Source organism: Apium graveolens, chromosome 1 (genome assembly GCF_009905375.1).
Source record: "Apium graveolens cultivar Ventura chromosome 1, ASM990537v1, whole genome shotgun sequence".
Taxonomy (NCBI): domain Eukaryota; kingdom Viridiplantae; phylum Streptophyta; class Magnoliopsida; order Apiales; family Apiaceae; genus Apium; species Apium graveolens.
This window is the reverse complement of record NC_133647.1, coordinates 139,613,294-139,625,602: the sequence shown is the minus strand read 5'-3', so window position 1 is coordinate 139,625,602 and position 12,309 is coordinate 139,613,294. Positions and strand designations below refer to the sequence as shown.

At 33.2% G+C, this 12,309-nt stretch overlaps 1 protein-coding gene across 1 annotated transcript; it reads left to right on the top strand.

The window, feature by feature from the left end:
• The first annotated feature begins 11,406 nt into the window (after nt 1–11,406).
• Nucleotides 11,407–11,991, top strand: LOC141707339 (uncharacterized). The gene has a single exon (XM_074510447.1). The coding sequence runs from the start codon at nt 11,407–11,409 to the stop codon at nt 11,989–11,991; it is 585 nt and encodes a 194-aa protein (XP_074366548.1).
• Nucleotides 11,992–12,309: the final 318 nt, after the last annotated feature.

Below are 12,309 nucleotides of genomic sequence, written 5' to 3'. Positions count from 1 at the left end.
GCCTGCGGTACCTTTGGTAGTCCATCTAGCATATATAGTACCAGAGTCTACCCCTCCCTTGTCCTTTTTAAAAGAATTCTATCATATCTCGAGAACTCGAACCACATCGAAGTTCTCCCAAGCGTTTTGCTTGTTGATAGAAATAACTTGATTTATTAGCGTATATATGTATATGTATACGTACTTCAGAATTATTCGGAGGAAGTACTAAGAATGTGAGTTGACCGTTGCCAACAGATAATTAAATAAGGGGGAGTTTCTTTTGAAACTATATTTAAAATATTTAAAATAAGTCGAGATAATATTCTTCGACGATCTGAAATTATTCGAATGATTTTCCGAAACTCAGAAAGTATTTTAAATCAGGTTCTATGATTTTTAAATCATATATAAACCATTTAATAAATAATAATTAATTAAATAATAATCGATAAATAATTAAACCTCGAAGGAGTTTACTTTTAAAAGAATATTTAAAATAATATTCCTCAACTAATTTATGTTTACGTAATTTAATAACCTTTAATGTTTAATCGGTTTTCAAATAAATAATCGTTGGAATATGCTTTTCCCATAATAAATGAGTAGGTATATAATATTTATTACTCGAACGATAAAATATAGTTGATGGAATACGATCTTTGGAAATCATTTTAATAAAAGTTTGAGGTGTTTAATGTTTCGTAAGTGGACGTTGGGTCCCTTAATACGTAACTACTATGAACTTTTAATCGTCCCATAATATCACCAGAATGATTCCCGGGTTTTTATTTTGAAATCCCGACCGACTCTCGGTCTTATAATAATACGTCACGCTTATAGCAGAATTAAACATTTCACGATATATACTTATCGTACAACATCGCTACATTATGCGAAAATTCAATTACTACGTATCATGGCAAGCATGGTATTTATGCAATGATAATAAAACAATCCTTTCACAACACAACAATAAATGGAGTTGGGTTCGTAAACTTTCCTGGGTATCTCGAGGTGGAGGATGCTCTAGGTTCCGCTCAGAAATCTATAATTATAAACACAATTCGTTTCTTTAGGTCCCGTTCTAATTTACGTTTTGTTCATTTTAGCGAGATTACGGTTACGATCGGAGTTTCGTTTATGCCTTAAATCTTTATACTATCACCAACAATCAACATATCATCATCACCACACTAACTCCTCTCAAGAACATCATGTTCTTGAGGCAACAACAATCAACCTTAAATCTACTTAGCTAAATATCAAGATTATAACAATACTTCCACCAAAACTAGGTTACAACTATGTTCTAAAAGAATCTTGAACTTAAATCTTAAGTAAGGTTGGGTCAAAGATTTATACCTTTCTTGAGAGCTTGAGATGTGTTCTTGATGATGGTGAAGTCTTGGGAGAGCTTAGTATGGTTTTTGGAACCTAAAACAACCATTAGAATCAAGAAATAAAATACAAGTTACTATTCATACTATTCACTATCATCTTTCTTGATTTTATTTCACCCATCAAACCTTGATAAAAAGAGCTCAAAGATTTATTTTACCTTATTTTAGGTGGTATGAAGCTTGAGAATTAATGGGAGGATTTATCCATGGATAGAGCTTGATGATTTGACTTTGAATTCTTGGTTTATTTAGAAAGTGCCGAATGAAGAAGAAGAAATGGGGGAGAGAGAGTTTTTGTGTTGCTTCTTGGGAGCTTCTTGGAATAATGCAAGTGATATCTTGTATTGATTTTTTATTCTCTAGTTTATATCCTAGGATTTGATTTATGTTGGCAAATCTTGGACAAAAACTAGCTAGCCTTTGTAGTTTACAAGCTAAGCTAATTAGCTTAGCCCCTTTAGCTTACTATTTGCTAGCCCTTCGTTGATCATCCTATACCTTAGCTCACTATTTGATAAAGTAACCATGGTTACTTTTCTACCATGGTTAGTTAGTGCGTTACGTTTATTTAATCGTTTACGTGTTTGTTCGGTCGCTTAACGTTTTCATAATACTTTCTCGTAAATGGTTCGCGACGTAAATCATTTCATATTTATTCCCTATGTTTTGACTTATCATACTTGGATATAAATCCGTAGGGTTTTAAATTCGTAATTATATTGTGATTCCCGTAATCCTCGATGATTCGTAAATATTGTCATTTTTCAAAGTTCGTTTTCTTTGAAAACTAATAGCGTTTACATACACTCATTTGGTACGTATAATCATAATATCAACTTCGAATCTCATTTTCTCATGCACAATATAGTGTGCGATAAAATGTTTTCCCCGTCTGTCAGGGTTACTATTCATTAAATGTTTTTACAAGGTCTCAAAAATTCGAGTGATTACACCCTCCCCCTAGAGCAATCATACTTATCTCTTAACCACACATTTCATCCAACCTTTCTATCAGCTTGCCATTTGAACCACCGTTTGCACAAAAGCACTAAGTTTCTTTGTTGCAATGAACTTAATACCAATCTTCCCCTCTTCTTGGATTTTCATATAAGCTTCCAAGCTTTAAGATGCAACTTTTAACACCTAATCTCTCCATCCCCAGACAAGTCTCCCCAGAAAAAAATTCATTCTAATTTTTCAAGCTGATTACAAATGCCCGCAGGAACCCTATGCAGGGAAAACCAATAGACTGGAAGACTGTCCAAGGTTGATTTTGTTAGTGTTTGTGCCCTAGAGACAACACTCTGATGTTTAAGTTTAAGACATTAGGATTATTAATGTTTATGTTCTATCGATTATTCTCTTTATAATTTATTAATTCTTAGTTTACTGCGATATAAATGTTAGATTAATAAATGTCCTTGGAATATGATATGCAATTCTATATCTCTAAGTACGTGACTTAGAAATAAGATTATGAGAATAATATCAATATTCCTAAAGGTCCCTAGTCGAGTATTATTATTAAGGGACAATAATAATGCATTAAGACTGGTGTGTTTGTTGACTGATGATCACATCTCATTGATCATAGGTATAGTGATACTAAAGTCAAAAATACAGGCATATATATATATATATATATACATGGTGCTGGACAGATCCAATGTGAGATTCTACATGTCTGTTGTGTCATAAGTAATTCTCACTGTGATAATGATGTAATGGTCCTTAGACCTAAAGTCATTATATTTCTATATGAGAATTAATATACATTGATTCCATTAAAAGTTATCCTTGACCGGGTAATGATAAAAGTGGACATTGGGTAAATTATGAATCATATGAGAAATTGAATGATCTAAATGGGATTTAACCCTCCTATTATAGGAGTGATATTATTAGCCTCTTGTGTGAGCTAGACTATGAAATACGTGGCCACGCTCAAATGTTTATTTGATATGATAGTCTACTCATTGATCAAGGAAACTTGGATTAAACTATGATGAGGATATCACATTACATGCCTCTAGTTTAATCTATAATATTTGGTTAAAGTGATTATATTATATTATACATTATTCAGAAAAGGTTTAATCGATCACCGATTCAATTATTATTACTTGGGTAGCAATGATGTATTACTAGATGCCGCTCATTGTTTACGATTTTAAATTAGATTTAAATTTCGTTGCCAACGTAATAATAACCTATAGGGTCACACACTAAAAATGCTTGAAGGATTATTTAATTTAAATTGGATTTAAATTATATTAAAGTAATTCGAATTATTTATAATATTAATTAAGTATGACTTAATTAATTAGATAAAATATTGATATTCGAATTTGCTAATATTAATTATAAATTTATTTGTTAAATAATTAAGTGAGACTTAATTATAATACAAATAGGAATTTCGAATTAATAATAACTCCTAATTAGTTAAAAGTTATAATTCGTTTTTCTACTCTCTATATAATATCTCTTGTGTGGCTGATTTTGCAAGCAAGACTTTTATTAAAACCCTAGCCACCAAGGGAGAAGATGGAGAGAGTAAGAAGAAACGAGTTTGTGCTAGTACACATTAAATCCTTGAGTTCAAGCATTCGTATGGATACCGATAGAGCGTAGATCGCGAGAACGAGATGCGTGGTGATTGAACAAGCTTTGGATCTCCATTAATCAACCAATTGGTAAAGCTTCTTAAGGTAAACAATCTGATCTACGAATTAAATATATGTTTTTCGCATGGATCCTGCGATGGGTTTCGAAAATTCTGATTTTTTACGTTTTTAATTACTGTTTCCGTTGCGTTTATGTGCTCGAAATCCAATAGATTTTACTAGGGACAACCTACCAGCTTGATTTAGGCTATCTTTTTTCCAATTAGCCAATTTATTTTTAAATTTCTCCACCAGAGGCTTCCAAAAAATTACTTTTCTAGGACTAATACCAATTTGACTATCCAAATAAACTAAAGGCCAAGAACCTACTTTACAACCTAACTTGTTTGCAAAAAACTCCATCTCCATACCTGGGATATGACAAGAGTAAATACTGCTTTTCTAAAAATTAATCATTAATCCAGAAAGCAGCTGAAAACACTAAAGGACTCTATTTATTCCTAAGATTGATTTCATATTGCCCTGCAAAAATACTATTGTATCATCAACATACTACAGATGAGTTATACTTTTACCATCTTACTCAATTTCAACCCCTCAAAAAACCCTATCTCATTTGCTTTTGTAAGCATTCTACTTAAAACTTCCCCTGCCAAAATTAAAGAGCATAGGGAACAAAGGGTCTCCTTGCCTAACTTCATTGAAGATAATGAACTCATTGGTAGGAGAACCATTAACCAAAACAGACAACCTAATTGTCTTGAAAAAATCTTTCATCCACTTAATCCATTTGCTTCCCAACCCTAAGCACTTCATTGTCTGGAAAAGAAAAATCTATTTTACAGTGTCAAAAGCTTTCTCAAAGTCCAACTTCAAAATCAATCCTCTATTTCCTGGAGATTTAATAGAATGATAGACCTCATTAACTAGTAAAATACTTTCAGCTGCCTGTCTACCTCTCACAAAGCCAAATTGATTCATGTCTATCAATTTTTCATACACTGTACTGAGTCTGAGAGCCAATACCTTGGTAAACACTTTTGTTACACTGTTAATAAGACTTATTGATCTGAAGTCTTTCATCTTTTTTGGTACCTTAACCTTAGGAGCCAAGGATATGAATGATGAATTAAAGCCTGTAGGAAACACCCCTGTCCTGGCAAACAAATTAAACCCCTCTAGAACTTTATCCCTCAGAAAGGACCAGAATTCCTTGATATACTTCATATTCAACACATTTGGGCCAGGAGCTTTATCATCGCCAAAAGAATGCAATGCTTTTTTTAATTCCTCCATACAAAAATCTTTTCCCAAGTAAAGCACCTCCTCTTCACTTAATCTGTTATCTATCAAAGAATTCAGATTAAATATATCCAACTTCATCATATTGTAGATATTTCTGAAATAATCAAAAAAGCACCTCTAATCTCCTTAGGATCACTCAACACATTCCCATCTACCTCTATCTTATCAATTATGTTTCTGCATTTTCTTCTCTGTATAACCTTATGAAAGAATTTAATATTCTTATCTCCTTGTAGATTCCACTGAAGCCTAGCTTTTTACCTTAACATAGAGTCCCTCTTCTTATAGCATGAAGCCAAAGCCAAATTACATTGTATAATTTCATCCCCCCAAGCATGATTTTTGTCAAGATATGCTATCTTGCTCTTTAAATCCTCAATCTCAATTTCCAACTTATCTTTAGACCCTTTACACCATGTTTCAAACCTAATTTGAAATTTTTTAAAAGAACTTGAAAGTTCTCTTGAGATCCAGGATCCTTACTCTGTTCCTAAAAATTTTCCATCTCCTTCCTAACACATTCCTCAGTTAGCCACCAATTGAAAGCCCTAAAAGGTATAGGACCTCTTTTAGCCTGCTTAACATATAACAATATAGTCCTATGATCTGAGACCATCCTGCTCAAATATATGGCTTCCCAACACTCCAGAGCATACCAACTATCATTCAACAAGAATCTATCAAGCTTACTACACTTTTCAAAAGGATCAAACCAAGTGTAGTTCTCATTAACTAATCTAATATCACACAAGTTATTATTCTTAATGAAAGACTTATATTCCTGCACATCCAACTTTCTATATCTATAGTTTGCACTCTCATTGTCATTCTTGATACTGTTGAAATCTCCTACTACACAAATCATGTCATTTTTAGCAATCATCAGAACTATTGAAAGTTCCTCCCACAATTTTCTTTTACCTTGCAAACTTAAAGGTCCATAAATATTGATCTCATGAAAAGTTTCACCAGAAACCTTACTTTTGAGCTGAATCCATTGTCACGTCCTTCATGAAGCCAATCCTATATTCTAAAAACACAAACTGTCCCAACCCAATATCAACCCTCCTGATAAACTACTGAATTTTGAATTAGCCCGCCAATTTGATCACTATCCCAAGTTTCCCTTTCCCAAAACTTATTCCAACTGATACATTTTATTCCCTGTAGGCAGAGAATATTAGCCCCCATTTTTTTTAATCATATCATTTATCATTCTTCTCTTTATACTATTATATCCCCTACAATTCCAAGATATTTTCTTAATATTTTTAACCGACATAACAACTTATTTTTAATATAAACCAATTTAGTCTTGTACAAGACCATACTACAACTCCCCATGTTGCAGCTAAGCTGCTATCTTTTTTAGAACAACTTCTTTATCTCCTACCACTGTTAGCCCCATTTGCTCTGCACATTCTACTATTTCTCTAGCTGCATCCTCCTTAGTATTCTCTACCCACTCTGTGATTGTATCCAGTTTACCTCCAAACCCCAGGAAAGGTCCCAAATTTCTGCCTCTCTCAAGTCTCTTTCTGCTCCCTAAAACAAATCCACCTTTCAGATCAAAAGGATTCTTGATATTTTGCAATATTTTCTAGGTCTTCCAACACCTTTCACTTTAAACTTATCAATTTCTTTACATAAAGTTCCCTGGGAGTTGGCTAGTGATTCCTCAGTCTCAATACTAGAGGACTTCTCAATTACTTCTTCCTGACAAGAAGAATCAGATCTTTGCATTGAATCCTTACTAGGTTGCAAGGTTGCTTTCATAGCATCTCCCACTACAAACTTTTCACCAACCAAATTTATATTAATTACATCTTTTCCATTTAACTCTAGTACTATTTCCAACTGAGAATTATATAAATCAAGCCCCTCATTGCATAACCTTTCCTTACATAAAATAACTGGGTTAGCACATACTTTACCTTTGTCCTCAAAATCTACTACCACCGATCTAGACTCCTCTACCTCTCTAGAACTTATTCTAGATTTTTCAACTTTCCTCATTTTAACTACTGCTTTAATTTCCTCATAAACCAAATGCACCTCTGATTCTTTAACCTCTATATCTTTTCTAGCTTCCTCCTCTCTGACTAGCAGTGTCAACTCACCACAAGAGGCACACATTGGCTCAATTCTATTCTTTATCTTTCCTAAATTTGATATTTCAACAAACTTTACTGGAAATAGCTTCCCTTTTACTAATATATTCATGCTCTCTTCAATCTTCTCTTTCCTGTCCGTGGACAGACAAATATTTGGGTCAAAAAACTCACTATCTCCATCTACCTGATAAGACCAAGTAATCCAATCACCCATCCATCTCGTGTAACCTTTTAAATTTCCTTACAACCATGCATTCATAGGTATCCCCGAAGTTTGCAACCATACTATCCTTGGTATAATTAAATTTTTTACAATAAAACTTCTCAAGCCACTAAACCACTTCAAAAAAGTCTCAGACCCATAATCCTCCCAACTCTTCTTACTCATATTAGCTAATAAAAACTTCCTGGCAGTTAATCCAATTATATTTACATCTTTAATACCTTTTGTCTAAAGCTTATCATGTAATGACCTAATTGATTTATTAGCTTTGGAGAAGGTAACCTTAGTTTCAAATAAACCTTCTTCAACATCCTTATCTACATCTTCAATGTACTCAAACATCTCTACTCCCAGTTATTTTTCCACTTTATCCTTCTTGATTTTTATAATAACCTCTGCTTTCTGAATATCCTTAATACCTTTCTCTTCCCTTAAATCCTTCTGCTTGTACCTTTCCCACTCAAAACTCAACGTCTTACTTTCTCCTATGAACTGTTCCCTGGACCCTTTCTTTTTATTGAGACTCATTTTTATCTTAAAACTCAAATCCCCTTTATCCTTCGTATTGAGAATGATTGTTCCAGCCTCCAGTTCAGATGTTATTTTAACAAATCCAAATATGTTAGGAAATGAATAACACACAGGGGGGTGAATATGTTTTACTATTTTTATGCTTTTCTTGAACTTTTTATAGTTGAACAAAATAAATTAAATCTTGTGGTGAAATGTGTTACTGCAGAAATTAAACATGCAATAATGAAGAACACCGATCTTTTCAAAACTCACTTAATTTTATACTAAAATTAAGAATAGTTTGCTACAAAATTTCTAGGCTCTTTGTTGATAAAGAGCTTAGTTTCTTCTTGAGAGTGTTACAAGATTTTCTATCTAAATTGTTACAACTAATTATAGGACCAGTAATAACTTTATAATTTAGTTAATTGCTGGTTTACACAGTATACAATAAGACATGCTATTAGCTTTAGTAAACTGCCACTTGTCATTTCCATTTTAGGAAAAATATATCTTCCATTTCTGGCTTAGCATATCTTAGCATCCTGTGTTTACTTTGATCTTCCATTGTCAGTTAATCTTCACCATTGATCGTGCACATCCTTCAAGCTGCTTTTTGTAGACTTGTCAATCTCGCTGTTTGGATTATTTGTTGATTGTAAATCTTGGATATTAAACTAATCTGCAATTTTGTACTTTGAGATTTTACCTCGAGATCTCCGTTTGGTCTATAGAGAACTTGACATCTCGACTAGTATATTGACTTATCCAGATCTCTAATACTCCATAGTTAATTTGACTTGTAGAGGTCTCTGAGTTCTCTATAAGAGAATTTGGCTTGTCGAGATCTCTAGTCTTCATATCTTCACTTTGATTTATCGATATCTCTTAGTTCTTTAGTGGTTTATTGACTTATTAATAACTCAGAGTTCTCTAGTCAAATCTGACTTGTCGATAACTCAGAGTTTTCTAGTGAATTTTGGCTTATCGATATATCTGAGTTCTCTAGTGGAATTTGACTTATCGATAACTCAGAGTTCTCTAATGAATGTTGACTTGTCGATAACTCTGAATTCTCTAGTGAAGGAATGACTTGTCGATATCTCCAATCTTCATGTCTTCAATTTGGCTTGTCGATATCTCTGTGAGTTCTCTAGTAGCTTTTCCTGACTTCTCTATAAGTCATTTGGAGTTCTCGAGTGACTTCTCTATAACACTAAATCTGTGACTTGTAGAGATCTTTGACTTAGAGTATTTTGATCTAAACAGATTTATTCAACTCCAAACTTCTTCAAAATTCTTCTGAGGCATGATCTTCTTGATCTTCTTCCAGATAGAATTCTTAGGCTTGATATTGTTTAAACAAAAAGACTCCAGTATGCTCTTTTACATTTTTACAGACTTTAAATGTTACAAGTACAAATGCAAACTAAGATTACAATACAACTTACTTAGGGTTGTCAATTTGACTTAGTCTTATTAATGTACAGGCATGTCTTGCACAACAAAATCTCTTGCCTTTCTTGTCCCTCTTTCTAGGCAAAATTATATCCAACGCTATCCCAATATGCTTAAAGCAATTCCATATTTTCCAAGCCTTATATTTTCCGGAATATCATATAAGAAAACCGTAAAACCTGACTTAGAACTATCCCTACTCTTATATTTCTTTCTCTGTACAACTTACCATTCCCCTTCTTCCTTGATGTTCTTGCTACTTTCTTCCTTACTTACCGCCGCAGGTAGCAATACTTCTGCATAACTCTTTGAACTCGATGAATACTTCTTGTGTGCTGAATCTTTTTCATTTTTCTTTTCTTTCTCTTTCCATTCCAATCCTCCTGGCCCTCAAACTCCTCCAATATATCTAGTTAAGTGCCTCCGTAATTGCTTGCTTATTTCCTTTGAAGAAACTTTCACATGTCTTCCTATCCAGCAAATCCTTGTGAGCCCACACAAAATCCTTGAGTATCTGCTCTCCATCACCGCACTTGTTATTCCTAGCTTCCTCCACATGAATCGCCTTCCTAGCCGCCTTTGATCCTACAGCTTCACCTATTTGAACTTTCTTCCCGTTGCTAGAACCCAAAGAGCCGTTGTTGAGAGCCATTTTATTCTTTAACCATTTTGAATATCGATCAAGTATTAAAAATAAAATTCCTGCTTTGAACCCAAAAATCCCTAATAGACACGTATTTACAATTCCTAACTTCACCCCTCTATCTCTTCTCTCCCTTTAAATCTCATCAGTAAATATGAGCAAGTGGAAAAAAATTACATCATATTTTTAACCCAAGAAGAAGCAAACTATTTGCGGAAATAACACACAACCTACTCCTATTGCCGTCACGGTTGAAGTCACTAGAGATGGAGATCAGGGAGTCGAGCCTCAAATTTTTTCCCGGACAAACAACAACATGATGTTAATAAAGGTATTGACTTTAAGAATATTGATGAAAGTATTGATTTTAGTTCATTGATACATGATACTGGTTTGTGAAAATAAATTGAGACTTACGATCCAAATAAAAAAGATATAGTTAGGAGGGCATATATTGATCTTGGTCTATATCAACCTGTGCAATTTTATCCTTTCTCGGGTCCAGAACATCATCCAAGTCGATTTTAAAGTTGTTGGTTTGAGAAATTTCCTTGGTTAGAGTACTCACCAGAAAAAGATGCATCTAACTATTTTTATTGTTTTCTTTCTGTTAAAAATCTATTATAAAGGTGTGGTTCCAATACATTTACTGTCAAGGGGTTCAATACTTGGAGGGAAGTAAATAATGGAAAAGATTGTGCTTTTAGATGTCATGTTGGGACAACTCATGATTTTGCGGCCAAATGTTATTATAATCTCAAAGATGAACCTTGTCGTTCGGTTTTGATTGATGTTGCTGCTCAAGGGACAACTTTTGCTCAAAGAGGTGATGCTTTAAGTGCTATTAAAATATCGATATCTTATGAATTTATAATTATTTTACATGTGGTCAAGGAGATAATGGCTATTATTGTTCTACTTTGTTGAGCATTACCATAAAAGTGTCAGGATATTTTAAATGCTATGCATCTGGTTTCCACTACAAAGTTGTTGATTCAAAAATTGAGAAGTGATGGTTGGGAGGGTCTTTTAGAGAGCGTGAAATCATTCTGTGAGCGGTATACTATCTTGATTTGAGACATGAATGTTCCCTACTTTGATGTGCTTCAAATCTTTTCATCGGCAAGGAAAACAAAAGCAAATGGTGACAAAAGAATATCATTATAAAGTAGAAATCTTTACAGCTGCCATAGACCAACAATTGCAGGAGTTAAACAATAGGTTGAGCGAGCAAACAACAGAGCTTCTTATTTTAAATACATCACTAAATTTTAGGGATGATTACAAGTGTTTCAATATAGAGAAAATTTGCAAGCTATCTGAATTTTTTTATCCAGGAGATTTTTTGGGAGATGAAAAAGTCCATTTAAAGTGTGAACTACAACATTATGTCTTAGATTTACTTGTTCATCCAGATTTGAAAAATCTGTCTATTCTTAGTGATTTATGTCATGTATTGGTAATCACGAGAAAAACTGACATGTATCCATTAGTTGATAGACTATTAAGGCTTGTCTTGACTCTTGCTGCATCTACTGTAACATTTGAACGAGCTTTTTCAGTTATGAAAATTGTGAAAACATGCCTTCGAAATCGAATGGAAGATGAGTTTCTCAGATACTATTTGTTACTATATATTGAAAAAAAGATTGCGGAGACCATTTCTATTGACGATATCATTGATTCACTTTATTTAATTAAAGAAAGACGTGCTCATCTCAAATAGACAGGTATATTTTTTTACTTTTATCAATTTGGCCCCGTTATGTTAGATTTCTGATTTCGCCCCTGCTCTAATTTTCACAACCACTAATATTTGACATACTATTGTAATCAAATTTCAAAAATTATATATAAACAACATGACATGTACTTATTTATTTTGTGAGTGATAAAACCCCTTCAAATCTTTCAAATCTATTAATAAATACTCCGTCATTTTTTTAATTTGTTTATATTTGAGTTGAGCATGAAAATTAAAAAATATGATAAAGTCATAGATAAAAGTTGAAAAAATGAATAAAATCATGAGACCGATTAATAT

Excerpts from the sequence above, each read along its gene's own strand:
- LOC141707339 (XM_074510447.1), top strand. The coding sequence starts at position 11,407 with ATGGTGACAAAAGAATATCATTATAAAGTAGAAATCTTTACAGCTGCC.